At 55.0% G+C, this 27956-nt stretch overlaps 2 protein-coding genes across 8 annotated transcripts in view; one reads left to right on the forward strand and one right to left on the reverse strand.

Moving 5' to 3' along the window:
• Nucleotides 1–10788, forward strand: part of TUBGCP6 (tubulin gamma complex associated protein 6) — a 24346-nt gene extending 13558 nt beyond the window's left edge. For 3 of the 7 annotated variants that reach the window (XM_046646351.1, XM_046646353.1, XM_046646355.1), the window contains 22 exons: nucleotides 376–497; nucleotides 1294–1372; nucleotides 1512–1621; nucleotides 1823–1914; nucleotides 2013–2152; nucleotides 3411–3560; nucleotides 4297–4378; nucleotides 4464–4552; nucleotides 4651–4766; nucleotides 6150–6288; nucleotides 6620–6691; nucleotides 6899–8114; nucleotides 8258–8316; nucleotides 8512–8653; nucleotides 8746–8914; nucleotides 8987–9128; nucleotides 9228–9422; nucleotides 9497–9629; nucleotides 9697–9910; nucleotides 9988–10187; nucleotides 10272–10374; nucleotides 10647–10788. In XM_046646351.1, the coding sequence (XP_046502307.1) occupies nucleotides 376–497; nucleotides 1294–1372; nucleotides 1512–1621; nucleotides 1823–1914; nucleotides 2013–2152; nucleotides 3411–3560; nucleotides 4297–4378; nucleotides 4464–4552; nucleotides 4651–4766; nucleotides 6150–6288; nucleotides 6620–6691; nucleotides 6899–8114; nucleotides 8258–8316; nucleotides 8512–8653; nucleotides 8746–8914; nucleotides 8987–9128; nucleotides 9228–9422; nucleotides 9497–9629; nucleotides 9697–9910; nucleotides 9988–10187; nucleotides 10272–10363 (3753 nt within the window). In that variant the 3' untranslated portion in view covers nucleotides 10364–10374; nucleotides 10647–10788. Of the gene's footprint in view, nucleotides 1–375; nucleotides 498–1293; nucleotides 1373–1511; nucleotides 1622–1822; nucleotides 1915–2012; nucleotides 2153–3410; nucleotides 3561–4296; nucleotides 4379–4463; nucleotides 4553–4650; nucleotides 4767–6149; nucleotides 6289–6619; nucleotides 6692–6898; nucleotides 8115–8257; nucleotides 8317–8511; nucleotides 8654–8745; nucleotides 8915–8986; nucleotides 9129–9227; nucleotides 9423–9496; nucleotides 9630–9696; nucleotides 9911–9987; nucleotides 10188–10271; nucleotides 10375–10646 lie in introns of those variants that run through there. The other 4 variants (XM_046646349.1, XM_046646350.1, XR_006886146.1 and 1 more) reach the window with 4 other exon arrangements.
• The window catches only part of SELENOO (selenoprotein O), a 24959-nt gene continuing 7482 nt past the window's right edge, over nucleotides 10480–27956 (reverse strand). The window contains exons 7-14 of the mRNA XM_046646692.1: nucleotides 21118–21321; nucleotides 19486–19666; nucleotides 17610–17740; nucleotides 16753–17033; nucleotides 12576–12726; nucleotides 11435–11620; nucleotides 11111–11267; nucleotides 10480–11012 (exon numbers count right to left, since the gene is read on the reverse strand). Coding sequence (XP_046502648.1) covers nucleotides 10839–11012; nucleotides 11111–11267; nucleotides 11435–11620; nucleotides 12576–12726; nucleotides 16753–17033; nucleotides 17610–17740; nucleotides 19486–19666; nucleotides 21118–21321 — 1465 coding nt within the window. The 3' untranslated portion in view covers nucleotides 10480–10838. The remainder of the gene's footprint in view (nucleotides 11013–11110; nucleotides 11268–11434; nucleotides 11621–12575; nucleotides 12727–16752; nucleotides 17034–17609; nucleotides 17741–19485; nucleotides 19667–21117; nucleotides 21322–27956) is intronic.

The following is a 27956-nucleotide window of genomic DNA, read 5'->3' on the forward strand; positions in this document are numbered from 1 at the left end:
CAGACCCTCTTGGAGTTAGTGCCTGTGTGCAGAGTCAGGACCCGCAGGTCCCGGTGTCTTGGTGCGGCTGCCCTCAGCTGCATGGACAGGATTTGCGGGGGGCCCTCGGCTTCCCTGAAGGCTCCTTGCTTCCATATGGGCGGGGATGTCTGGGTATGACCCACAGATGTCCGTCCCTTGGAACAGTGGAGCCCCAGGACTGTGGACGGGCGCCAGGCCCTTCTCCCCACACCCGCGTCTCCTTCAAGCTCTACCTGGTGGGCGTGTCCTGTGCGTGGCCGGCCTCCTTCCAGCCCCTTGCCCCCACCTAGCCAGCTCCCTTCCAGCCCCTTGCCCCCACCTGGCCGGCTCCCTTCCAGCCCCTTGCCCCCACAGGCCTTCACCAGCGGCCTGAGGAGGTACCTGCAGTACTACCGAGCTTGTGTGCTCTCCACTCCACCCACCCTGAGCCTCCTCACCATTGGCTTTCTCTTCAAGAAACTGGGCCGGCAGCTCAGGTGAGCCTCGGCATGGCGGCCACACGTGGGGCTTGCTGGGCGCTGGAGGGTCCGTGAGAACAGCCCTCCTGGTAGGTGTGGCTCCCAGGTGCTGGGTGCTGTGCACCTGTGTCTGTTGGTGGCCTGCCGTGTCGGGCCCTGTGTAGGGTTGAGCGCTCCTGCCTCCAGGGCACAGAGGGTCCCCAGGAATCCGGCTCCTGGCGCTCACAAGCTGGTTAGTAAACGCCAGGCAGAGTGTCTGTTGGCAGGTGCCATATGGAGAAGGGACAGTGAGGGTTGGGGTTCCTGGGGAGGTGGTTCAGTGGGAGAGGAGTCCTTGTAGGCAGGGGGTAGGGGTGTGGAGGCCTGAGGGCTGGAGATGGGGCACGATGAGGCAAGTGGGAGGGTGCTGGAGTGGGGGCTGTGCTGCCGTGTGGAGAAGACTGCAGCTGGGTGGAGGGGGTGAGGGCCCCAGAGGGGGCTTGTCAGTAATCCAGGCCTTAGGAGATGGCAACCTGGGCAAGGTGGTGGGAATGCAGGAGGGGGTCTCAAGGTAGAGCCACAGGCACAGGGGAAAGGTCACGGACTCCAGGTGAATCTGAGTCTTGGCCGAGCCTGAGAAGGAGGTGGAAATGCATGGAGTGCCCGGGGAGGGGTCTGGAAGTAAGCTCAACTCAGATCCTTGAGGTGCAGGTGGTTTTAAAGCCCGAGCATGAAGACAGGCAGAGAAGGGCCTGGGATATGTCCTGCTCACCTGGTCTCCCCTAGCCCGGGGCTCTGAGTGTCTGCTCACCTGGTCTCCCTTTCCTCTGTCTAGGTACCTGGCTGAGCTTTGTGGGGTTGGCACTGCGCTCCCCGCCTCCAGTGGAGGAGAGCCTGGGGCGGCATTCCCCACTGTAAGTTCTGCATTCTTGCCCAGTGGTGGCCTGGCCGGCTCTGGGAAAGCAGAGTGGCTGAGCGTGGCCCCCCGGGGTGGGGCTCCCCATGTGCTGCACATGGTGCATGGGCTGAGCCCCCTCCCCTTGCTGTCTCCAGGGGGTGAAGCTGCTCTCATACCTCTACCAGGAGGCCCTGGATAACTGCAGCAATGAGCACTACCCTGTGCTGCTGTCTCTGCTCAAGACCAGCTGCGAGCCCTACACCCGGTGGGGAGGCTGGGGGAGGGGCAGGGACCTGGACTGCTGGGTGGTGGGGGGCCACACTCAGTCCCAGCAGATATCTGAGAGCATCCTCTTGTCAGACACTTGCTGAGCATAGGCATCATAGATGAGGGGGGAGGGCAGGATAGGTGGGCTTCCCACCTCACTGCTGGCCCGGCCCCCTTCCTCCCCCTCACCCCACTGCAGGTTCATCCACGACTGGGTGTATAGTGGGGTCTTCAGAGACGTTTACGGCGAGTTCATGATCCAGGTGAACCAGGAGTACCTGGGCTTCAGAGGTAGGTGGCGGCTGTCTGCTGGGCCGGGCCCCACGCCGTCAGGTGGGTCAGGGCTGTTACTGGACACAGGCCAGCCATGTGTCTTGTTCCACATGCAGATAAGTTTTACTGGACCCACGGCTACGTTCTCATTTCCAAAGAGGTGGAGGACTGCGTCCCCATGTTCTTGAAGCACATTGCCCACGACGTCTATGTGTGTGGGAAGACCATCAACCTGCTGAAGCTCTGCTGTCCTCGGGTGAGGAGGGTCCCGCCCCCTGCACACCGCAGCATGCTGCCCCTCGCCCTGCCCCTCTTGTCCCTTCTGGTCATGCTGGCCCTCGGGAGCCGAGGCCCCAACCTGTCACACCCCCCTTCTCGCCCCCCTGAGACCCGGCCATCTGTCCTTGGCTCTGGGTCAGCTGTGTTAGATCAGGGATCGTGGTGACCTTTCCCTCAGTTTCCCCTGAGAGTTTCATGAGCAGGTCTGTGGAGTTTGCAGGCATTTGTTCAAAGACAGGAGGAAAAGCCGAAGGCATTTCCAAGGCCAAGGGCAGTGGGCTCCCTCCCTCCTCCGCGTTAGAAACCGCCCCAGAGTAACAGGGATGGGCTGCATCCACAGGAAGATGGACCCAGGCTGGTTTAGTGAGTCTTGGCCCCCTGGACTGGGGGCTGGCTGTGCTCTGGAGCAGAGGTCTGGGCAGAGGCCTGTGACAGTGTCCATGTGGTCAAGGCCCTGTGGAGGATGGCCAGGTTGGATGTAGGGGTATGGATGGGCAGCCTTTGTGAGGAGGTGCTGTCTGATGTCTGGGCAGAGGCAGACAGGCTAGGTGTGTGGACCTGGGGTTCCAGGTAGTGGGGAACAACCGAGTGGAGACCAGAGCAGGACCGGGGGGCCCAGGAATGCCGGGCTGGGGAGGGTCCAGGCAGAGGAGGGGCCAGACTCAGCCCATGGCTAGTGCTGGGCTGAGAACAAACTGGAGTGGCCAGGACAGGCGCAGGGGCTGGGTGGAAGCTGCGGACGTGGGGAGGGAGTCCATGCTAGTGAGGTCAGAGGGCAGAGCCCTCTGGAGCTGTCAAGAGATTGGCTGTGGGGTGCGGGGCTCCCAGAGGAGTGGTAGGGCCTGTGGGGTGGGGGCTCCTAGGGGTAGGGTGGGCAGGGGTCAGAGAGGCAGGGCAGGTCTATGGGGTGACCTCTGACTGAGTGCCTGTGTGTTCTGTGTGTTCACAGCCAAGGCTCCCCAGTGAGGGCGGCTGAGGAGAGCACCAGGTTTTCACAGCTTCTTCTGAAAAGTCCTTTGTGGGAGTCAGGCCATGGGGCAGCCTTGGCCTGGGCATAGAGCGCACGCAGCCTGTGTGCTATGTCCTTAGAACCGTGGAGGATGTCATGCCCCTTGGTTGAGGAGGATGTTTCTGAGAAAGCAAGCTGTCCATAAGAGTCACGAGAAAGACGGAGGCAGAGCTGGGTGGGGTTCCACGCCTCAGCAGCCTCACTGCAGGCTCTCCCTCCTTGGCAGCATTACCTCTGCTGGTCCGATGTCCCTGTCCCTCGGATCTCAGTCATTTTCTCCCTTGAAGAGCTGAAGGAGATCGAGAAGGACTGTGCTATCTACGTGGGGCGGATGGAGAGGGTGGCGCGCCACAGCTCCATCAGCAAGGAGGAGAAGGTACACGGGCACCTGCCCTGGGGCCTCCCTTGCGCCCCCCTCACCCCCCATGGGTCCCAGGCTGGAGGGAGGGGTGCTGGGTGTGGGGCGTGCCAGATGGCGAGGCTGCCCCTGGTGTTCTCTGTCCTGGTGGTGCATCTGGGTGGGGACACCTGGACAGGGGCTCTGTTCTCTCTTCTCCTGGGCTGGCCTGGGTGGTGGATAGGCCCAATCCTGGCCAAGTGGTGGCTCCAGGGCAGCAGGACCCGAGGTTCCTGTGCTCGGTGGCCTCTGTGAGCTCCTCTCCTGCTCAGAAGGGGCAGGTGTGCCAGGACCTGAGCTTTGAGTATCCTATGCACCTGGGAGGGGTCTGATGGAAAGCCCTTCTTGGCCTAGTACCTGGCGGGCCACAGGGAGACATGAGTGGGGCGAGAGCTGGGGGCACAGGGGGTGCTGGCTTGTTTGGGGGCCTGGGCCTGGTCCTCCATTCCTACAGGGAAGTCCCTCCCTAAGCCCCCTGGTTCCCTCCAGGCTGGGCACACACAGGCCTGTGGTCTCCGCCCCAGGTCGCTCTGCAGGAGTGTGTCCACTGCCCTGGGAGCCAGCCTTGTCACTGCATGGGATGGGGCACCTTGCCCTCACAGCCTGGGCACCGTCCCTGGAGGAGCCCACCTGGGGTCTGAGCAGCCTCCTCTCTGGCCATCCCAGGGAGGGGTCAGAGGATCAGGATGTGTTGTTTACTGATGATCTTTTTCAGGAATTACGAATGGAAATTGCGAAACAAGAATTAATTGTCCATGCCCGAGAGGCAGCGTCCAGGGTCTTGAGTGCGCTTAGTGGTGTGTGGCTGGGTCCTCCCTCTGGTTCTGCGGGCCGCCTGCTGGGGGCTTCTCCAACGGTGCCCCTCTCACTGTCTCAATACAGATCGGCAGATGTCAGAGCGGATGGCTCTGGATGCCCGGAAGCGAGAGCAGTTTCAGAGGTTGAAAGAGCAGTTTGTGAAGGACCAGGAGGTGGGTGGGGTGCACCCTCCAGGAGTGGTGGGTGTGTGGAGTCTGGCGGCCTGTGGAGGGGGTTTAACCAGCGAGGCGGCGTGTGCGGTGTTGTGCAGCGACGCCGGGCGGCCAGGCAGGAGGAGCTGGATGATGACTTCAGCTATGCCCGTGAACTCCGCGACAGGGAGAAGAGGCTAAAGGCTCTGGAGGAGCAGCTGGAGAGGAAGGCGAGGTAGGGCAGCCAGTAGGTCTGGAGAGCACAGGAGAGGAAAGTTACTTTGTAGAGAAAAAGGAGGAATTTGGGAGGGGCTGCTTTGAACAGAAGTCCATTGGAGGAGAGCAAGAGTTCAGGGTGGTGACAGCTTCTCATTTGCTGAGCACATTGGTTTCTCATTGGCTGGGCTGTTGCTGGCCAAGGAGAAAATCTTCCTCCTGCTGGGGTAGTAGAGAGAGCCTCTTCCTGCCCGGGATCATGCAGTTGGCTGCGACAGGTGGTGTGTGTGAGCGCTCCCTCTTCAGGGCTTCCTGACTCCGTTTTGAATGAGGGTTTCTTCTCTTCATTTTCACAGTTTAAGTTAAACATTCTCTGTTCATTTGTTTATTTTTAAACCTAACAGCTTGACAGAGACATGGGGCATTTGTCCAGCACAGTATCCAAGTCTATCTCATTACAATGCCATTAGCTTGTCCTGCCCTCCCTCGTATTTCCCCAAAGCTGGGAGCAGAGCTGGTGTCTCCAAGGGGGGCCTTTGTGGCAGGGGCTGTCACTTTCTGCCCATCGTCTCGGCATCTGAGTTGTCCCAACCTTAGATACCATTGATGGAGCTATGACCTGGAGCCAGCAAATGATGTACATGCATGTCTTTGTGTGCATGTGTCTGTGGTGTCTTGTGTGTGTACACATCTCTGCATGTCTGTGCAGCACACGTGTCTGTGCATTTGTGTTGCACACGTGTGTGCATATGTCTGCATTTGCATGCATGTGTGGTGTCTGCGTGTGTGAGTAGATGTTATTTTCCCATTTACACATGGAGAAAACCAAGTGTAGAGGCTGTGTCCCTGGCCTGTGGCAGCCAAATTGGAAATGGCCAGTCCAGGTTTGAACCCAGTCCCTTGCTGGTAAGAGGATCAGAATCCTGGGAATGACGTGCCGGGCCACCTTTGAGTTAAACAGTTCCTACATCGGTGTTGTACTCTGTGTACCTGTTTGCATTAATCTTCAGTTCTCTGGGTTCACACAGCAGAACAGCCAGGTGCCTTTTGTGCAGCTCAGGAAGCGGGATCTCACCCGCAGAGGGCCTGGGTGGCCTGGCTGCTGCTGGTCCCTTTGCTCAGGCTGTCTAGGTGCCCGTTCTGGAATTCATTCAGCACTCTGCTCAGCTCTGGCTGGGTGCTGGCCACTAGGCCTCCCAGTCTGGTGGGCAGAAAGACCTGCCCAGTGAAGCCAGTGCAGGTGTACGGGGGCCCAGAGGCACCAGTGCCGCCTGGGGAAGGTGCCACACTGCACAGACTGCCCGCCAGAGGCCTCTGTCATAGAGAGCCATCCCAGCCCATGGGGCGCCGGCCGGACAGTGTGGGGTGCCCATGGTGAGGGTCCTCTTTGGTGTGGCTTCAGGCAGGCGCTGGTTGACCATTACAGCAAGCTGTCTGCAGAGGCGGCTCGTCGGGAGCAGAAGGCGTTGTGGAGGATCCAGAGGCACAGATTGGCGGGTGCACGGCTGCGTTTCCTCTTAGAAGATCAGAAACGCATCCAGGTATCACTGTAGTTTCAGGCAGGAGCTCTTCCCCTGGACCTTGGGCCTCCAACTCCTGGGAGAGTGCGCGCAGACCTGCGTGCCCTTTTAGGAGAGGTTGATGATTCTCATCAGTTGATCAGAGGTGTAGCGGTTGGGAAGAGAGGTGCTGTCGGTAGGCCCGGGCCTTGAGCAGGGTGCGACACAGGCTTTGCCTCCGCTCAGTGCTGTGGCGCCATGAGCGGTGGGGCTGTAGCTTCCTTGTGGTGGGTGAGGCTGTGGGGGCTCTGAGTGCCAGCTCTGTTCCTCACCCCGCACAGCTGCTGCCTCAGTCGTGCTGGTTGACTTTCAGGGAATGCTGGAAGACCTGTCCGAGGAGAAGCCCCTGGAGCCACTGGCTGTCCTCCCAAGTGCACGCCCCCAGGTGAGGGCCCGTCAGGGTCCAGGGTGCGTAATGTGGGGCTCTGAGCTGGACGCCCAGGCCTGTGCTGCCCAGGGAGCACAGCAGGCGCCAGGCCTGGCCTGTGTCCCCACAGCCCCTCCACTTGATAGGTTTTGGTGCTGGTTGCAGAACTGAACTTGGGGGACAGAGCCAGGTAACTGGAAGGACCAATGTGTACTTGTATTTCAGGCCTCGTCTCCGGGCCCCGAGCACCCAGATGGAGGTAGCAGCTGTGATTCTGGGAGTGCAGAGCAGCACCTGGTCGCCTGGGATGGCCTGAGCAGGCCAAGTGCACCCCTGCAGCCCCCAGAGTCTCCAGCAGCAGGGGCCTGTAGCTCGGGGCCAGGAGCAGGCCAGCAGCCAGGGCAGGCAGAGGGGCCAGGGCCCTTCTCTGCAAGCCTCAGCATCCAAGACTTCCTGCCCCTGGGCCAGGGGGCCAAGAAGCCTGTGCACAGCGGCATGGCCCCTGTCCTGGAGGAGGCACTACAGACCATCGGCTCAGACCTGCCTCCCCTAGGTCTGTCTGCAGTGGTGGGCACAGGGCTGGCTGGGCCACAGGAGTATGACTTCAGAAGCATCCTGAGGCCGGCTGCAGCCACCTTGGCTTCCCCAGGACCCCTTGACACTGTAGGAGGTGACTTGGGCAGTGAGGGGCAGCAGCTGTGGGGGGACACTCACATGCAACTGGACACCTGTGTCCTGGATGGGCAGATGGCTCTGCTTGACCCACACTCCCCCCAGCACAATTCCCTCCAGGAGCGGAGCAGCCAGGCCACAGGCCAGGTCCTGGGGCATGTGTCAGAGAGCAGTGTTCCCACAGGGGGTTATGCTTCCAGAATAGCCCCCTCCCGACCACAGTGGAACATCCACGGACACGTGTCTGATGCCAGCATTAGGGTGGGGGAGAACGTGTGGGACGTGACCCCTTCCCGGCCACGGTGGAATGTCCATGGACACGTGTCTGATGCCAGCATTAGGGTGGGGGAGAACGTGTGGGATGTGGTCCCGTCCCGGCCACGGTGCAACGTCCACGGACATGTGTCTGATGCCAGCGTCAGGGTGGGGGAGAACGTGTGGGATGTGGCCCCCTCTCGGCCACGGTGGAACGTCCATGGACATGTGTCTCAGTCGCACATGATGCTGGGTGCACTCCCAGAGGAAGCCCAGATCGATGTGCCCTGGTCCCACCAGAACTCCCCTGACCATGTGTCCCAGTCAGGCCTCAGCCTGGAAGAACAGAGCCCTACCCAGGACCAGGAGCCACAGCTACCCACAGAGACAGCCTCAGGGAGCTCCTGCGCTCTGGCGGCTGCTTCTGGTTGTGAGGAGGAGAGTGGCCTCAAGGCCTCATTGCCTGCTGGGGTTGTGCCTGGTGCTCTAGGAGATGGCACTCCTGAGGAGCCAGGTCAGTGGGCCCCCAGAGCTGCCCTGTCACTGGTAGGGTTGGGGGGAGGGTAAGAAGACTGCTGTGCTAGGGATGTGGGAGGTGCTGCCCAGCAGCAGGTGCTTGGCCCTGATGTCCCCTCCTGCCTCATTTATGCTGCTCAGGCCCAAGGAGGAGTGGGGACACTGAGGACGTCTCTCCAAGCCACCCTTCAGGCTCCAAGGTCAGGGCACATGTGGTCAGGAGTTGGAGGTCAGGGCCTGGGAGAGCACGCTCTGCTGGCCGCCCCACACCTGGCCTTGCATGGGCAGTGAGGGCTCTGTCCTCCAGGATTGGGCAGCCTGTGAGGGTCCCAACCCCCTTTCCCTCCTCTCCCAAACAAGGGGAAGGGGCGTTCCTTGAGGCTGGATTGTCTTAGGAAGGTGCGGATGCCTGGAGCAGCCCAGGCCTTGGTGAAGAGGCTGTGGTGGCTGCTCGCTGGGACAAGGAGCAGGCTTACCTGGCAAGCCTGGCAGCGCAGTACCGCCTGGAGCAGTACCCAGACAGCTACGAGGCCCTGTGTGAGTGTGCTGGCTGCGGCGGGCGGGCAAGCAGGAGGGAGCCTGGTGGACGTGGCCCTGTGCCCCTACAGTGGCCTGTGTCATCCCTGCAGCAGAGCCTCCTGTTGCCCGCCTCCTCCACCACGGGCTTCCCCGGGCCTTTGCCCTCTCTGAGGACCCCCGGGGCCCATCAGATGCGGACGAGACCACAGTGCAGCTGAGTGAGCTGCTGCCACTGCCCGTGCTCCTGAAGCGCTCCCTCACCGCCCCGCTGGCTGCCCAGTGAGTGCCCCCCGCCTGTCCCCGCCTGGCCGGGCTGCCTGGCCGGCACCTGACTGCAGCCCCTCCTGCCAGCGTCTCCCTGGTGAACAAGGCCGCGGTCGACTACTTCTTCGTGGAGCTCCACCTCGAGGCACATTTCGAGGCACTGCGCCACTTCCTGCTGATGGAGGATGGCGAATTTGCCCAGTCCCTCAGCGACCTGCTCTTTGAGAAGGTAGCCCTGGCATGGAGCGAGTGTGGTGGGGGCACTGCAGGCGGGGGCACTGCCTGTGCCCGGGACCCCTCAGGACACATGTGCCCTCTCCCGCCTCAGCTCGGGGCGGGGCAGACGCCTGGGGAGCTCCTCAACCCGCTGGTGCTCAACTCAGTGCTGAGCAAGGCCCTGCAGTACAGCCTGCACGGCGACACCCCACATGCGGCCAACCTCTCCTTCGCCCTCAAGTCCCTGCCCGAGGTGTTTGCCCCCAATGCCCCGGATGTGCTAAGCTGCCTGGAGCTCAGGTACAAGGTCAGCAGGGCTCTGTGGTGTGGACGGGACGGGGGCCATCCCTCAGGGGTGTGCTGAGCTGGCTGCCCTGGCAGGTGGACTGGCCCCTCAACATCGTCATCACCGAGAGCTGCCTGAGCAGGTACAGTGGCATCTTCTCCTTCCTGCTGCAGCTGAAGCTCATGATGTGGACGCTCAAGGACGTCTGCTTCCACCTCAAGCGCACAGGTGAGGCCTGGCTGGAGCCTGGGCGTGCCCTTGGCTGTGGCTGCAGCTCACCCCTCACCCTCTGCAGCGCTGGTGAGCCACGTGGCCAGCTCCGTGCAGTTCCGCCAGCTGCAGCTTTTCAAGCACGAGATGCAGCACTTCGTGAAGGTCATCCAGGGTTACATCGCCAACCAGATCCTGCACGTCAGCTGGTGTGAGTTCCGTGCCAGGCTGGCTGTGGTGGGTGACCTCGAGGAGATCCAGCGGGCCCACGCCGAGTACCTGCACAAGGCTGTCTTCAGGTGAGGCATGGGTGCCTGGGGCTGTGTCCCCCGAGGTCGGGCGTGCCCCACCAGCAGCACCCACCTTGCTCCCCCAGGGGCCTGTTGACGGAGAAGGCGGCGCCTGTCATGAACATCATCCACAGCATCTTCAGCCTCATCCTCAAGTTCCGCAGCCAGCTCATCTCCCAGCCCTGGGGCCCAGCCAGTGGCCCCCGGGGTGCCGAGCACCCCAACTTCGCCCTCATGCAGCAGTCCTACAGTACCTTCAAGTACTATTCCCACTTTCTCTTCAAAGGTGACCCATCCCCCATGGGCTTGGCAGGGGTCACAGGGTGGGCCCCAGCTGAGCTGCTCACTGACACCCCTGCCCCCACCCCAGTAGTGACCAAGCTGGTGAACCGCGGCTACCAGCCCCACCTGGAGGACTTCCTGCTGCGCATCAACTTCAACAACTACTACCAGGATGCCTGAGGGCTGCTCGGGTGAGGCAGGGCGTGTGGCAGACGGGCCACCTGCCCCTCAGCACTGGTCTCTCCTGGGTGGGTCCTGAAGCCAAGGCAGGGACAGAATGACCACACAGAGATGGGTGGAGGAAGCTACTGGTTTATTTAGGGGCTGTGTCTCCCTGACAAGCAGGAGCTATGCAGTGCCAGCACCACCCACACACCCCCAGGCTGGAAAGGTGGGCGGGGGCTGCCACATCCCCAGGCCGGGCTTGCTGGGCACTTGTCCTCATAGAAGCGGCTCTTCACAGGGAGCGTGTGGACCTGGGCCGTGCTGTGCTGCTGAGTTGGCGTCAGACAGAGACGGGTCAGGGCCTGACTGGACGTCTCTGCCGTCATGGAGAGACGGGTGTGGGGGGCTGTGCACTGGCTGGGCACCGCCTCATGGACTCAGCAGGACTCAGGGCCTTGGGACCTCCAGGCGTGGAGGCCTCCAAGGCGGTTTACGAGGATCACGTCACACACAGTTCTGCCGCCCAGAGCGGGGGCTTGCTGCTGTAGGAGCGCCGCCTGCCGGACGCCCCACCAGCCCCCTCAGGCTCTGCCGCCTCTGAGACCTCAGCAGCCTCCTCTGCCCTGTGGTAAGGGGCCTCCAGCAGCTTCAGCACCCGCCGCACCTGGAGAAGAGCAAGGGGAGGTGTTGGGGCCTCCCTCCCTCCCAGGCCCAGCCCTCGCTACAGGCCCATGGGCAGAGGAGGGACCGGTGTGCGCTTGCCTCTGAGAAGTCCCCACTCTCGGCAGCCTCGATGGCAGTCTGTGCGATGTAGTTCCGCAGGACGTACTTGGGGTTGTTGGCATGCATGACACGCACACGCTCAGCCTGCCAGGCCTCCGGGTCCCCGGCACCCTCCTTGTCCTGCTCCAGCCGGGCTCTGGAATCACACCCCAGCTCAGCTTTCCAGCAGATGCAACCCCATCCTCCACATTTGGTCCCCTGCATGGGTTGTCTGCAGCTACCTCACGGGGAGATGGTGACACTGGCCATCAGCGCTCTGATGACCCAGAGCCTCGCTGACCTTGGACACAGGGCTGGCCTCACCTGTATGCCTGGAGCCAGTTGGCCCAGTGGCCCCTGTTCCTGCTCAGCAGCTCGGCCGGGCTCAGCTGCTCCAGCCGCGACTGCTGCTCGACGCGCTCCAGCTCCTTTGTGACGTTTGCCCGGGTACCAATGAGCGCGAAGAGCTGCGGGTTCGACTGTGCCAGCATCAACATCATCGAGAGCTGCCTGTGCGGAGTGGGCAGCATGAGGTGCATCCAGGAGGCTGCAGCATCCCCACCACCGGCTGTGGACTGTGTCCTGAGACCACCAGGGACTTCGATGCCACACCCCTACCTAGAGCCCCACTGGGAGTGAGCCCTGGCCTGACGCATGAGGCAGGCACAGGGGGCAGCTACCAAGTGTCCACCCTTGTTCTGCAGCAGCCCCTCCGTGCGGCAGGACACAGATGTGCCCCGAGGGACAGGTGCCTCGGGCTGACTGGGTGGGCCCCTGGGGTGGGTAGGACACCATCTCTCTGCTGCTTGGCACCTGCCTACATCCCAACCCAGCACCAACTTCCTCCAGGAGGAAGTCACTGCTGTCACTCCTCCTGTGCCCATAGGGCTGGGTCCTTCCCCACTTCCAGAAGAGTCTGGGGGGACAGGCCCCGACACCCCTTCCCCAGTCGTATTGGCCTTGTATTCGGCAGGTCCTACCAGCTGGTCCTCCCCACTGCATCCTGGGAGCCATCAGTCCAGTGCCCACACTGCTATATTAAATTCCTTCCTCATCACAATTTGTTGGTTTATTTGTCAGAACCTACAACCAGCACTTCAGTGTCTGATCCTGAGTATGGGCCACACCCTTGGGACACGGGGTTCTTCCCAGTGGGAGACGGTGGGCAAAGCATGCTCTGGCTGGAAACCTGAAGGCCCACAGGCTCTTCCTGGGCAGACCCAAGAGCTGTTCTGCGAAGCCACCCCAGCACAGAGACCATCATCGGCTAGCCCGTGCTGCCTGGCCTTCCCTCTGACCCAGCACCGCAGGGACAGGAACCTGACCACCCACCCTTCCTGGGAGCGGAACAGCTGCCTGGGCCCCCAGCTCACTGTCTCCAACATTCCCTACTGTGCACGTTCCATTCTAAATGTTCCTCCCTCTCTGGAAACAAATTCCAAGAAAACAAGACCTGAGTACCCACCGGGGATCCATCTGGGGTCGGAAGGCGAGTCTCAGTTCCTCCAGGGAGGCACACTGTGTGGTCAGCGCAGCCAGGAACTCGGTCAGGCCCAGAGACTCTGGCCCAGCTGGGAAGGAGCTCAGCAAGTAGAAGGTGTTGGTGAAGTCAGCACCTGTGACATGCAGCTGCTCAGGGCGCTGGGGGCAGGGGCTGGGCCCTGGCATGCCCTTCTGCAACCCCATCTGAACACCAGACTGACCCACGCTCGTCCATCCAGCAGGTGTGCAGAGCTCTCCTCAGGGTCAGGTCCAGGGACTCCTGACCACTCCTCTCCAGCTTGTTCCTCAGCCCCAACCCTCTACCACCCAGCTCGGCCACCACTCTGAACGTGGTGAGTCACTCTCTCAAGGCCTCCAAGCCCTGATTTCTTCATCTGTAAAATGGGTAAATAGAGCAAAGGCACTGAGGTCACCCCTGGCCCTTGTTGCAACCCCACTGCCTACTCTAGGAGCTGTGTGTCGAGGAGAAGCCACAGAAACATACCCAGCACCGGGCTCAACATGTAACACACACTGTGGGGCCCTCAGGCTGACTTGTTAAAACCCAATGTCACCATAACCCCTAAGAAAACATCCCAAAAATTCACACAAAGGAAATGAGAAGGGAATCAAAGCAGTATACTAGAAAAAACCAACGCAACAGTGAAAGCAGCCACAGGGAAGATGAGTGACGGAAGTGATGTGAGACACACAAGTCTCTCCTATCAGTAATCACTTTAAAAGTAACAGGACTAATCTCCAGTCAAAAGGCAGAGATTGGCAGAATGGATTAAAAAAGACATGATCCAACCACACATTGTCTATGTGATACTCACTCTAGACTTGAGTAAGTTGAAAGAGATGTTGGGAAAATACCCCATGCAGACAGTGACCCAGAGAGCTGGGCAGCCATGCTCATTTCAGACAAAAGAGGCTTTGTCTGAAAGACAAAGAAGAGCATTATATGTTGATAAAAGTCAGTTTATCAAGAAGATGTAACAATTATAAACATAGGCACCACATGAGCCCCAAATATATAAAACAAACATTCACAGAATTGAAGGGCGACAGAGAAGAAGAGTTCTATAGTAAAGGTTGCAGACTTCAACACTCTGCCTTCAACAATGGATGAAACATCCAGACGGGGATCAGTAAGGGCACAGAGGACTTGAACAACATGCAAACCAGCCAGATCAAGCAGATGCACAGAGAGCATTCTATCCAACCAGAGCAGGACGCACGATCGTCTCCAGTGCACACGGGACATTCTCCAGGGCAGACCACAGGTTAGGCCATAAAACAAGTCTTGATGCATTTAAAAAGACCAGTATCTTCTCACACCACAGTGGAAAGGAGCTAGCGATCACAAACGGAAGGAAAACTGGAAAGTTCACAAGTAATGTGAAAATTAAACAATGCAGTCAACCAGTGAGTCTAAAAAGAAATCACAAGGGAAATTAGAAAATAGAAGGAGGTATGAAAGTGAAAACAGCATGCCAAAACACGGGGTACAGCAAAGGCGACACTCGTAGGGAAATTTATAGCTGTAAATGACTACATGAAAAGAGCAGATCTCTCATCACAAGAAGATAAATTTGTAACTATATGTGGTGATCATTTCACAGTACGTACATATATTGATTCAAGGTGTTCACCTGAAACCAATACAGGCATGCCTTGTTCTACTGTGCTTTGTAGATCGTGTGTTTTTTACAAGACCCTCCACCAGCACAAAGTGACTTGCTGAAGGTTCAGATGACTGTTAGCATTTTTTAGCAATAAAATATTTTGTAATTAGACATAATGCTATTGCACACTTAACAGACTATAGTGTAAACACAGATTTCATATGCACTGGGAAACCAAAAGACTCATGTGACTTGCTTTATTGCGATATTTACTTGATTGTGGTGGTCTGGAACCAAACCCATAACATCTCCAAGGTATGCCTGTATAATGTTATATGTCAATTATATTTCAACTTGGGAAAAAAAGAGAAGATCTCAAATCAATAACCTTATCTGAAAAGAACAAAATAAGACCAAAGTTAGCAGAAGGGAAGGAAATAATAAAGATTAGAGCAGAGATAAATGAAATAGAGAACAGAAAAACAATAAGAGAAAATCAATGAAACCAAGAGTTGACTCTGAAAAGATGAACAAAATTGACAAACTTTTAGCTACAGTAACAAAGAAAACGAGAAAAGACACAAATAACTAAAATCAGAAGTGACAGAAGGGACATCACTACTGATTACACAGAAGCAAAAGACTAAGAATACTATGAACAATTATGTATCAATAGATTGGACAACTTAGATGCCATAGACAAACTCTTAGAAACACACAAATTGCCAAACCTGACTCAAGAAGAAATAGACTATCTAAATAGTCATATAACAAATAAGGAGATTGAATCAGTGATCAAAAACTTCCCAACATGAGGCTGGCCCCATGGCCGAGTGGTTAAGTTCATGTGCTCTGCTTTGGCGGCCCAGGGTTTCACCAGTTCGAATCCTGGGCATGGACCCAGCCCCACTCATGAAGCCACGCTGAGGTGGTGTCCCATGTGCCACAACTATAAGGACCCACAACTAAAATATACAACTAGGTACCAGGGAGGCTTTGGGGAGAAGAAGGAAAATTTAAAAAAAAAACCGAAAACTTCCCAACAAAGAAAGTTAGGTCCAGAGAGCTTTGCTGGTGGTTTCTACCAAACATCTAAAGAAGAATTAACACCAAGTCCTCAAATTCTCCCAAAACGTGGGAGGGAACACTTCCTAACTCATTTATGAGACCACCATTGCCCTGATACCAAAGCCAAACAAAGATACTATAAGAAGAAAACTACCGAGCAATATCCCTTGTAAATACAGATGTAAAAATCCTCAAGAAAATATTAGCAAATCCAAACCATCAGTATAGTAAAAAGATTATATACCATGACCAAGTGGGATTTATCCCCAGAATGCAAGGATATTCCATGGACTGAATGTTTGTTTCTCCCCGCAATTCGTACATTGAAACCCAAATCCCCAGTGTGATGGTATTTGGAACTGGGGTCTTTGGGAGGCGGGCAGGTCATGAGCTGGGCCCTCATCCTGGAATCAGTGCCCTTACGAGAAGAGGCCCGAGCGCTGGCTCCTCCTCTCCTCCCTGTGAGGACCCGACACGCAGGCCGTGTCTGTCAACAAGGAAGAGGGCCCTCACCAATGACCCGACCAGGCCACACCTTGACCTCGGACGTCCAGCCTCCAGAACTGTGAGAAATAAATGTCTGTTGTGTAAGCCCCCCGAGTGTGGTCATTTATTATAGCAGCTTAGACAGACCAGGACAGGGTATAAACGAAGGAGTAAAGCAGCATGATCGCTGCAGCCGATGCAAAATGGAAAAACACTCAAACTGGGAATAGAAGGAAACTTCCTCAACTTGATAAAAGCTCACCGGTAACATCCTGCTCAACCGCAGAAGACTGGACGCTCTCCCCTGGATCAGAACCAACAAATGGGCCCACTTTAGCCACTTCTACTCAACACAGTACAACAAGTTCTAGCCAGAGCACTCAGGTAAGTTAAAGATATGATCCAGCAATTCCACTCCTAAATGTATATACCTCAAGGAACTGAAAAGAGGGACCCAAACACATATCTGCACATCTACTTTCACCGCAGCATTACTCACGATTGCCAAAGGGTGAAAACCAGGTGTGCACGAGGAAATGATGGGTAACAAAACGTGGTCGGCGCAGACAGTGGAATATTCAGCCTTAAAAGAAGTAAAATCCTGACACTACAACACTGAGGAACCCTGAAGACAGTATGTTCAATGAAATAAGCCAGAAATAAGCCAAAACTATATGAATCCGCTGGTATGAGGTCCCTAGAGTCATCCAATTCAGAGACAAAAAGTAGAACAGAGGTTTCCAGGGGCTGGGGGGCGGGGGAGGGAGCTGGTGTTTAAAGGGGATATTTTCATTTTGAGAAGACGAGAAGGTTCTGGAGATGGATGGTGGTAGTGGTTGCACAACAATTCGAATGTACCTGATGCCACTGAATCATACACTGAGAAATGGTTAAAAGGGTAAACTTCACGTTATGTATATTCTAGTACAACGAAAATACGGAGCCCCCACTGTGGCGTGTGCACCCGCCCATGCTCACCGGTCAGGTGCATGGTCTCCAGCAGCTTGGCCACCAGCACTGCATCCTCCTCCTGCTCGGCCTGCACCAGGCCCAGCTTCCTGCGCATCTTCTGCAGATAGTGCCTGTGGAACTCGGCGTCAAACTCTTCGGCCAGGATGGCCTCACCCAGCTCTCGGGGCAGCTCGGGCTCCAGGGCCTCGGCCAGCTTCTGCAGGTTCCATTTGCACACCTCGGGCTGTTTGCTGTACGAGTAGCGCCCCGCGTTGTCAGAGGCATTGCACACGTGGTCGGGATCGTACCTGCCACATAGGGTGAGAGAACCTTGGTGTTGCTCAAGGGGACCTGTTGAAGACGATGCAGGCCCCCAGGGAGCACCCAAAGGCACTGCCTGTGTGGCTGCTGCTCTCCTACCCTGGCCGGCAGGGGCCTTGGCCCTATAGGCTCAGGTCAAGGACCCTGCAGCTGCCCTTCACTCTCTCCTGCCCAAACAATCAGCCACCAGCCCTGACGGCTCTACCTCAGGAGCAGGGAAGCCACATTGCCCAGCGCTGCCCCTGGGCGGATGCTCCTGGCTGGGCACGGCCCCTTCCTGCTCATCACCTGCCCCCGCCCTGCCCCTCTTGTCCGTTTTCAACTCAGGAGTGGAGGGACCCTTTTAAAAATGCATCTCTGCTCAAAACTCTCCAGGGGACTCCTGCCTCTGGGGATGGCCCAGCAGGCGCTGCTGAGAACTGCACACTGAACAAAGCGCTGACAGAAGCACCGCATGTGTCACAGGGCCTTCCACGGTGCCCACTGTCAGAGCCCCTCCCGGCAGCATCCCTGCTGGGCAGCAGGACTGCACGAGGCCCACATGCCAGCCCCGGGCTGCTCACCTGTCCAGGAAGCCGAAGGGCCCGTAGTCGATGGTGAGCCCCACGATGCTCATGTTGTCTGTGTTGAGCACGCCATGGCAGAAGCCGACACACTGCCACTCAGCCACCATCCGGGCCGTGCGACGCGTCACCTGTGGCAGGACGGGCACTGGTCACTCCCCGCCCTCCCCCTCCCTGAAGCTGTGCTCCTCTGAGCAGTTCTCACTCTCCGGTGACATCTGTGGGGTCTGTCCCAGTGCCCTGTCATCCCAACCAACACTCAGCCATGGGGAGAAGGCTTAAGAGTATTCAAGGAGGAAAAAGTATTTTGGATGAGTCAATATGTGTGGGCTTTAATCCCTGCATACACCGTCTATCTCTTTTATATACTCACTGATTTTGGCTTTTATTCAAACCAAAACATCAGGGAACCCTGGTGATCCCACGACTCAGGCCAGTTGGACGACTATGTGGAAATGAGGAGGTTGCCTGATTACCAGGCAAAATCTGTGCCTGCGGGCCAGCCTGGCCCTTGGGGAAGGAGGCTCAAATGGCTGACATGCCCAGGCCAGGTCCGGCTGCCAGGCCTGCTGCTCACCCCCCGCCCAGCCCACTGCACAGGCCCCAGGCCTCCTGAGAACACACTGACCGCAGGGGCAGCCAGAGCCCTGCAAGACGCAGGGCCACACCCAGGGTCCCACTGCCCAGCGTCCAGAGACGCCGGCTCACACATGCCACCCTCATGCAGGCTGAGGACGCTCCAGGAATTGGGCAGCACCGTCCTCTCAGTCAGACAGAGACCGAAGCTCAGAGAGGCAGAGTGACCTGCCCAAGTCACCCGCCACAGGCGTGAGCTGAGCCCCAACACTCCTCCTGGCGTCCCTCGGCCCAGGCACACACCCACATGAAGGACAGGAAGAAAGAGTGTGGCGCAGGTAGGGGGAGGGGAGTGACCAGTGCAGGATGGGGCCCTACAAACTCCTGCTCGGCACCCACTTCTGGAGCAAAGAGCGATGCCCCATGGGCCCTCCAGCCCCAGGCAGACAGGCCTCAGGCCCCGCCCCCTCCTCTGCTTCCACCACTGATGCTGCAGGCCCGGAGCCTGACCAGGTGAGGCCCAGCACCCCCCTGCACTCTAAACGTCACAGTGGGACACCTGCACTGCCTGTGGGATGGGGGCCACACCTGATCACCCTGGGGGACCCAGACCCAAGCCAGGGCAGTCAGCAACTCCCCTGGATCGAGAGACTGGGCTGGCTAAGGTGTGTGTGGTTGGGGCCACTGTGAGCCCAGGCCCCACGCAGAAGGTGCCCAGCACCCGCCAGCACCCAGGCTCCCACCCAGGGAGAATCCTTCCCTCCAAAGTTCCCCTGCTGGCGGAGGCCCCGCTGGGCGTGGCAGGCGTGCGCAGCACGTGGGCCCCATCAGCGCCGCTCAAACAAAGTGATCCTTCAGGGGCCGGCCTGCTGGCACGGAGGTTAAGTTCGCATGTTGTGCTTTGGTGGCCTGGGGCTGGCCGGTTGGGATCCCAGGTGCGGATCTACAAACTGCTCGTCAAGCCATGCTGTGGCAGGCGTCCCACACATAAAATAGAGGAAGATGGCATAGCCTAGGGCCAGTCTTCCTTAGAAAAACCACAACAAAAAAAACCAAAGTGACCCTTGGTTTGTTCCAGGACCCATGACCCTCCACACAGTGTTTTTGAGAAGTCAGCCCTGGTCAAAGCCAGCAGGTGGTGAGGAGGGTTTGGACAGGAGGGCGACTCAGACAGAAGGGCAGGAACAGCAAGTGAAAACCACTGTCCATCAGCCAAAACTGACCACGTCTTCACTGGCGGGTGGTGGTGGGGACATCTGGCGTCTGCCCGCAGGGACGGGGGTGTGCAGCCCCCACCTACCTCCCGGAAGAAAGCAGCATTCCTCTGTACACTGTCACTGGCGTGAGCAGCCTGGATTTCGGGGTAAAAACTGCCGATCACGTAGTCAAGCATCTGCACCCGGATGTCATTTCTCCCCACGCTGGGGCCCGCGCGGCCCGTGTGCTCATCTGTGGACTTAAAAATCTCAAAGGAGCCGAACCTGGAGGGAAGACCCGTGTTTTCAACAGGTTAAACAAGACCCCACCTCCTTGCAAAAAAAAAGAAAAAAGAAAGGAGTCTGGCTGCTCAATCTTGCAGCCCATAGTGGGAAGAATACCTTGATTAAAACAAAACCAACAAAAACATCTCTCCCTTCAATGATGCAAGTACAGACCATCACTTCTGGCCAACTTCCAGGCAGCCCAGGGCATCTGCGGAGGGCCAGGAGCCACACAGCTGTCCCCACCCTGACTCCATGATGACAAGAAGGGCTCTGCTCATCCTCCCACTCCAAGAGGCGTCCCGCAGTGGGGAGACGAGCAGGCCAGCTCTGCTACGGACGCTGTGCCTGTGAGCGGTCAGCAGTGGTTCTGCACCGGGGTCCTTATGCCCCTAGGGGACCTGAGTTAACGTCTAGGGACATTTTTGGTTGTCACAACTGGGGTTACCACTAGCAACTATTGGGTAGAGGCCAGGGATGCCATCCTACATCCTACAAGGCACAGGCCAGCCCCACAGCAAGAATGACCTGGTCAAAATGCCAGTGGTGCTGCTGTGGAGCGAAACCCTGGGCCTCCCGGGATGAAGCTGACAGCTACCCTGGCTCCTCCCATTCCCCAGAGGACAGGGGCCGTCAGCTTCAGGTGTGGGCAGCAGGCAGACACCTGGGGACCGGCCTGGTGACAGTGTGTCGGGTGCCCCCAACACGCACAGGGTCAGCCTGGGTCAGCCGGGCCCACCGGACAGGAGAACCACAAGATCACGAGAGCCGCCTCCTGCCAGCTCTGGGTTCAGGTGATCAGCACCAAAAGGTGTTTGATGCCAGACAGCACGGTGACATCAAGGACCAACAGGCTCACACCAGAGACAGAGCTAGAGAGGCCTCCAGGCACGACGGGGCAGCGAGGAAGCACATCAGGCGGGCAACAGCCCTTACGTGTGGCAACATGAAACCTGTCTCGGCGAGTCTGATGCAGCTCCCCATCACAAACTCCACAAGCAGCCCTGCACGTGCCCCTTCCCAGAAGCCCACGTCTGGGCACCCAGCTCTCATTGCCCGAGGTCCTGCTCCCCTTCCCTGGTGCACATGGTACCCCTGCCCGGTCAGCAGCACTCTGGCTGTGGCTGCCGCTCCATCCCCCATCTCTTGCGGTGGTGACAAGGGCCTGGACAGCGAGTGTGGGAGGCTCAGCACAGCTGTCCACATGCAGGACGGGAGTCCCGACCCAGAAGATGCCCAGTGCCTTTCCCATGTAACTCCCTCCCCGCGGGAGCAAAGCGTCTACTTCACGGACAGTCCCTCCTGCTCTGTGGGGACCAGCCAGGGGCCAAGTCCCGCCGTGTGTGTCACCACAGTGCATTTGCCTCTACCAGACATTCCAGCTGCCTAAGCACAAATCCACCACTGGATAAAGCACGCGTGTAGACAGGCCCGAAGGACCCCGGCATTACCTGAGAAAAGTGGAAGCTATACGCAACACAACTGTGCACTTTTCATATTTTGGATTACCATCATAGAATGCGTCTCGCACAACCGTGGACTGGGACGTGACGCAGGCCCCGGCCCTCGTGGTGGGGATCCCCAGGTGGAACATGGCCTCGCTGCACAGGAACTCTCGGATGCTCGACCGCAGGACTTTGCGACCATCAGCCTGTCTGAAATCAAACACAGAGGTCACTGCGCTGGTCGGGCAGCAAATGGAAGGGACTCAAAGAAAGCAGCCTAAAGGCTTTTTAAAAACAAGTTTACAAGCAGTGTGAGCATCACAGCAAAAACATCTGATCTGGGTGATACTAGATACTGATAAGCCCCAACGTCATCTCAGGTCTGGCAGCACAGCACGGAGTGCCTGGTCTGTGGCTGGAGGCCAGACTAATGCCAAGGACAGTGAAGGCTATGTAGGCTCCAACAGGACCAACCCACTCGAAGTGTTACACATGCACACTTGTGAATCTGCAATTCTGATTTTATGAATTTATTTTACAAAAACACTCTCACGATAATATACACAACAGCATTATTTGTAGCAGGGGAAGGATCTCGGACCACTGCACACAGGCTTGTGTGGCTTCAACTTTTTTTTACACTAAGCCTCTATTTTTGTCTAAGACTTTATTTTTCAGAGCAGTTTTAGGTTCACAGCAGAAGTGATCGGAAGGTTCAGGGGTTTCCCATACACTCCCTGCCCCCATACACGCACAGCCTCCCCCAGTATCGACAGCCTGCACCTCACTGGCACAGCTGTTAGAACTGATAAGCCTGCACCACCACATAAGCATCACGTGGAGTCCACAGTTCACATGAGGGTTCTCTCTTGATGTGCATTCCAAGTGTGTGGACAAATGTCTGACGTGTATCCGTATTTTCACTGCCTGAAAAGCCCCTCTGCCCCTCCTGTTCATCCCTCCCCTGTAACCCCTGATCTTTCACTGTCTCCATAGTTTTGCCTTTTCCAGAATGTCGTGTAGTTGGAATCATACTCACGTCGCCTTTTCAGCCTGGCTTCTTTCATTTAAGTTTCCTCCAGGTCTTTTCACGGCCTCATAGCTCATTTCTTTTTAGTGCTGAATAATGTTGCATTGCCTGGATGTGCCACAGTTTATTTATCCATTTGCCTATTGAAGGACATCTTGGTTGCTTCCAAGTTTTGGCAATTATGAATAAAGCTGCTGTAAACATCTGTGTGCAGGTTTTTATGTGTTAGTATTGTTTTTAATTTCAAACTCCACTTGTTCATTGCAGTATATAGTAAAGTGAGTGACTTTTGTATAGTAACTTTGCATCCTGCAACCTTGCTACAACTGCTTATTAGCTCATTTTTTTATTTCTTTGAGATTTTCTACACAGCTGATCTGTGAACAAAGCTTTATTTCTTCCATCCCAATCTGCATGCCTTTGATTCCCGTCTTGCCACCTTCCTGGCACTTCCCGTAGGACGCTGAAAGCAGTGGTGAGAGGGGACGTCTTGCCCTGCTCCTGATCTCAGTGGAAAGCTCTGAGGTTCTCATCATTAAGTAGATGTCAGCTGTAGGTTTTCTGTAGATATTCTTCACCAATTTGAGAAAGTTCCTCTCTATTCCTAGTTAACTTTTTTATCATGAATGGGGGTGTTGGATTTTCTGCATCTACTGATAATGATCATGTGATTTTCCTTCTCTAGCCTGATCTGATGGATTACATTTATTGATTTTTTTTTAAAGATTTTTTCCTTTTTCTCCCCAAAGCCCCCCCGATACATAGTTGTATATTTTTAGTTGTGGGTCCTTCTAGTTGTGGCATGTGGGATGCTGCCTCAGCATGACCTGATGAGCGGCGCCATGTCCATGCCCAGGATCCGAACCGGTGAAACCCTGGGCGGCCGAAGCGGAGCGTGTGAACTTAACCACTCGGCCACGGGGCCAGCCCCCTATTGATCTTCTAATGCTGAACCAGCTTTGCATACCTGGAATAAATCCCACTTGGTCATAGTGTATAATTCTTTTTACATATTGCTGGATTTGATTTGCTAGTATTTTGTTGAGGATTTCTGCATCTATGTTCACGAGAGATATTGGTCTGTAGTTTTCCTTTCTTGCATTTTCTTTGTCTGGATTTGGTATTAGGGTAATGCTGGGCTTGGAGAATGAGTTAGGAAGTATTCCCTCTGCTTCTATCCTCTGAAAGAGGTTGTAGACAATTGGTATAATTTCTTCAAATGTTTGATAGAATTCACCAGTGAACCCATTTGGGTTTGGTATTTTGTTTTGGAAAGTTATTAATTGTTGACTCGATTTCTTTAATAGAAACTGAGCCATTCAGATTGTCCATTTCTTCTGGTGTGAGTTTCAGCAGATTGTGTCTTTCCAGGAACTGGTCCATTTCATTTAGGTTATCAAATTTGTAAGCAAAGAGTTGTTCATAATATTCCTTTATTAGCCTTTTAATATCCCTTGTATCTGTATGATGTCCCCTCTTTCACTTCTAATACTAGTAATTTGTGTCTTCTCTTTCTTAGTTAGCCTGGTTGGAGAATTATTGATTTTATTGATCTTTTCAAAGTACTAGTTTTTGGTTTCACTGATTTTCTATTTTCTATTTCAGTGTCATTGACTCCGGCTCTGATTTTTATTATTTCTTTTTTTCCGCTTACTTTGGATTTGATTTGTTCTTCTTTATTTTGGTTTCCTAACGTGGAAGCTTAGATGACTGGTTTTGGGTTTTTTTTTTTTTTTTTTTTTGCTGAGGAAGATTCATCCTGAGCTAACATCCATGCCAATCTTCCTCTATTTTTCATGTGAGACACCGCCACAACATGGCTGATGAGTGGTGTAGGTCCACACCTGGGATCTGAACCTACAAACCTGGGCTGCGGAAGCAGAGCACATTGAACTTAACCACTAGGCCATGGGGCCAGCCCTTAGATCTTTCTTCTTTACTGTTATATATGCATTTACTGCTATAAATTTCCCTCAAAGCATTGCTTTTGCTGCAGCCTACAAATTTTAAGTTGTATGTTCATTTTTATTTAGTTCAAAATATTTTAAAATTTCTCTTGAGGTTTCTCTGACTGTTATTTAGAAGTGTAATCTCCAAGTATTTTTTGGTTTTCCAGCCATCTTTCTGTTATCGATTTCTAGTTTAATTCCATTGTGGCCTGTGAGCATACTTTGCATGATTTCTATTCTTTTAAATTTGTTACAGTGTGTTTTATGGCCCAGAATATGGTCTGTCTTGGTGAGTGTTGCACGTGGGCCTGAGAGGAACATGTGTTCTGTTGTTGCTGAAGCAGTCTACAGACGTCCATTCTACCCAGTCGTTGGATGCAGCTTTGTCCTTAGTGACTTCCTGTCTGCTGGGTCTGTGCGCTTCTGAGAGGGGTGCTGAGGTCTCCAGCTATGAGGGAGGACTCGTCAGTTCCTCCTCACAGTTCCATCAGTTTTTGCCTCACCCACTTGGAGCCTCCGTTGTTAGTCACAGACATGGTAAGCACTCTTATGTCGTCTTAGAGAACTGACCCCTTTATCATTACATCATGCCCGTCTTTATCCCTGATAACTTGCCTTAAGTCCCCTCTTTCTGGAATCCATATAGCTTCTCCTGCTTTCTTCTGGGTAGTGTCAGCGTGGTGATCTTCCTCCATCGCTTTACTTTTACTTGGCATCTATCTTTATATCTAAAGTGGGTATCTTGGAGACAACATCCACTTGGGTCTTGTTTGTTGATCCACTCTGACCACCTCTTCCGTTGTAACTGTTGTGCACAGACTGCCGCTCATTGTAATGACTGAGAATAGGGTTCACACGCACATTCCTTCCCGTCCTCTACTTTTATCTTTTCACTCTCTTTCTGCCTTTTGTGGTTTTAAATGAACATTTTGTGGTTGCATTTTCTCTCTTCTCATCAGTTCTCTCCCAGCATATCAGTTATATATTTTTTTAAAACTTTTTTTTAAGTGGCTGTCCTAGAGTTTGCCATATACATTTACACTAAGCCAAGCCTAGCTCACCAGTAGTGTGATACTCATAATAACAGAACCGCCCTGGTCCCTCCCACCCACCCCTTGCATCCTCGCTGGCATTCATTTCGCTTGCACATCAGCACACACAGGAACATGTATACATCACCACGCACAGTCGAATACAGCGTTGCTACTATTATTTAGAACAGGTATCTGCTAGATTAAGAAAAAGAAATGTTTTAATTTTACTGTTACTTATTCCTTCTCCTGTGCTCTACCTTTGCATAGATCTGAGTTTCTGATCTGTATCATTTTTCTTCTCTCTAAAGAACTTCCGTTAACATTTCTTGCAAGGCAGTCTAATGGCAACAAATTCCCTCAATTTTTGTCTGAGAGAGTCTTGATTTCTCCTTCACTTTTGAAGCATAATTTCGCAGGGTGCAGAATTCTAGGTTGTTGGGGTTTTTTCCTTAACATCTTAAATATTTCACTCCACTCTCTCCTTGCCTGCATGGTTTCTGAGAAGGTGGATGTAGTTCTTACCTTGGTTCCTTTGTAGGGAAGGTGTCTGCTTCCTCTAGCTTCTTTCACGTTTTCTTCTTTATTTCTTCTTTTCTGTAGTTTGAAACTGACATGCCGACATGTAGTAACTTTGGGCATTAGTCCCGCTTGGTGTTCTCTGAGCTTCCTGGATCTGTCTGGGGTCTGACATTAATTTTGGGAAATTCTCAGTCATTACTGTTTCAAATATTCCTTTCTTTCTCCCTTCTGGTATCCCCATTACACACGTGACAGCCTTTGCTGTTGTCCCCAGTTCTTGGATAGTTTGTTCCGTTTTTTTCAGTCTTTTTTCTCTTTGGTTTTCATCTTTAGAGGTTTCTACTGAGGTATTCTCAAGCTCAGAGACTCTTTCCTCAGCCGTGTCCAGTCTACCAGTATGCTTACGAGTGGTATCAGAGGCATTCTCCAATTCCACTATAGTGTTTTTGCTAGAAATTGCTTTCATTTATTTTTGGCCCTTTCTTAGGATTTCCGTCTCTCTGCTTACACTGCCCATCTGTTCTTGCATGTTGCCTACTTTCACCATTAGAGCCCTTGTCGTATTAATCATAGTTGTTTTAAACTCCTGGTCTGATAATTCCAACACCCCTGCCACGTCTGGTTCTGATGCTTGCTCTGTCTCCTCAGACTGTGTTTTTTGCCTTTAGTAGGTCTTGTAATTTTTTCTCAATGGCTAGGCATGATGTACTGGGTAAAGGAACTGCTGTAAAGAGACCTTTACTGATGAAGCGGTGAGCACAGGTGTGGGGGAGGGAGTGTCCTACAGCCCTACGATTGGGCCTGCATCTCTGAGTTAGCCTAGGCCCCTGCACTGTGGATGTCTATCATACTGCTCAGCCATCCCCCTCGAGGTGGGACAGGAAGGTGGGAGGGGTCTGGAGTTGGGTACTTCCCTTCCCCAGGTCACTGAGGGTCTGGTTCAACAGTTTCCCCTGAGGGCTGCCTCGTTAGGAACAGAGTGCTGTGGTTTATTTCAAATGGTTCCTTTTCCTCTCTCCCTGCCAGAAGCGCAAGGGATTTTTCTCCAGTATTCACTGTGAGCACCTGGTAGAATTCCAGGAGATAAACCTTGTAGGAAAGTGGAGACCCCTTATGACGGGGTCCCCTTGGAGTTTTTAACTGAGTTGTCCACACTGAGCCTCCAGCGATTCATTATTTCAGGGCAAGGATCCTGCGGGGGTTTCTGCCCCGGGAAGTTAGGATTGTCTGTATCCACCTGTTGGCCTCTCCAGTGTGGGGCAGGGTTCGCCTTGGGACCTCAACTCTCTGACGGATCGAAGAAGAGCTGCTCAGCTTGCAGTTTGTTCAGCTTTTTACTTGTCATTAGGACGGACTGGTGACTTCCAAGCTTCTTATGTGCAGGACTGGAGATGCTACTATTCTTTAATATTAAAAAAGGAAAGTGGTACAGCCAGAACAGCGGGCCCGCAGGAGCCATGTCCTCAGCCCCTCCTTATCAGATGGGGGGCTGGACCCTTTGGCCTGTAAGAGCCCCCATCCAGCAAACACACCAACAAAGTAAGTTTGGATTTCGCACTTGGAGTCAGGCCTGCCTTCCCAGCTCAGCCCGGGACACAGCAGTATCCCAGTGCTCTCCCAGGCAGGAAGGCACCTGCGATACTTAGAAAGCTCTCTAGGGAAAGAACAAAAATACATGGGGAGGTGATGAGCACAACTTCTGTCTTGCCTGGAAGGACTCCAAGGCTGAGTGAGGGTGCCTGCTGCCCTGCTGCACACAGCCTCTGCCAGGAAGAGGCCAGACCTGGGCCCAGAGTGAGCCTGGGTGCTGGGGCCCAGGCCCACAGTCAGTCAAGACCAGACCCAGACTGGCACTCGGGGCTCCGCAGGCCTCCGTGTGTGGGGATGGATCTCGGCCTCCTACCTCACCCTTACCTGGGACCCTGAGTATGGCTCACCCCAGAGCGATGCCTCTGGAAACCAGGCCTGGCAGTCACCCAGGGCTCTTGGCAGGGTGAGTGTGCCTGCCTCTGGCCAGTGTGACCCTGAGTGCACAGTTGCACGCCACTCACCTCCTTCTAGTCTGTCCGAGGAACTGTGCCAGGATAACCTGTCCTCAAATGCCACTCCCTCCACCCCCGGCCCTGGGAATTACTTCTCAGCACAGCTAAACTTCATGTTGTTCAGCAGGAAGCCAGCACTGCCCAAGCTAATCTTGAATCTGGTAAAAATGATCCTGAAAACAAGCGGCCTGTCTTCCTGCCCAGGGCGAGGTTGCCAAAGCAGAAGCCAGAACTGAACAAAGATTACACAGCAAGGATAAAAGGGCCTCAG

Source organism: Equus quagga, chromosome 19 (genome assembly GCF_021613505.1).
Source record: "Equus quagga isolate Etosha38 chromosome 19, UCLA_HA_Equagga_1.0, whole genome shotgun sequence".
Lineage (NCBI taxonomy): Eukaryota > Metazoa > Chordata > Mammalia > Perissodactyla > Equidae > Equus > Equus quagga.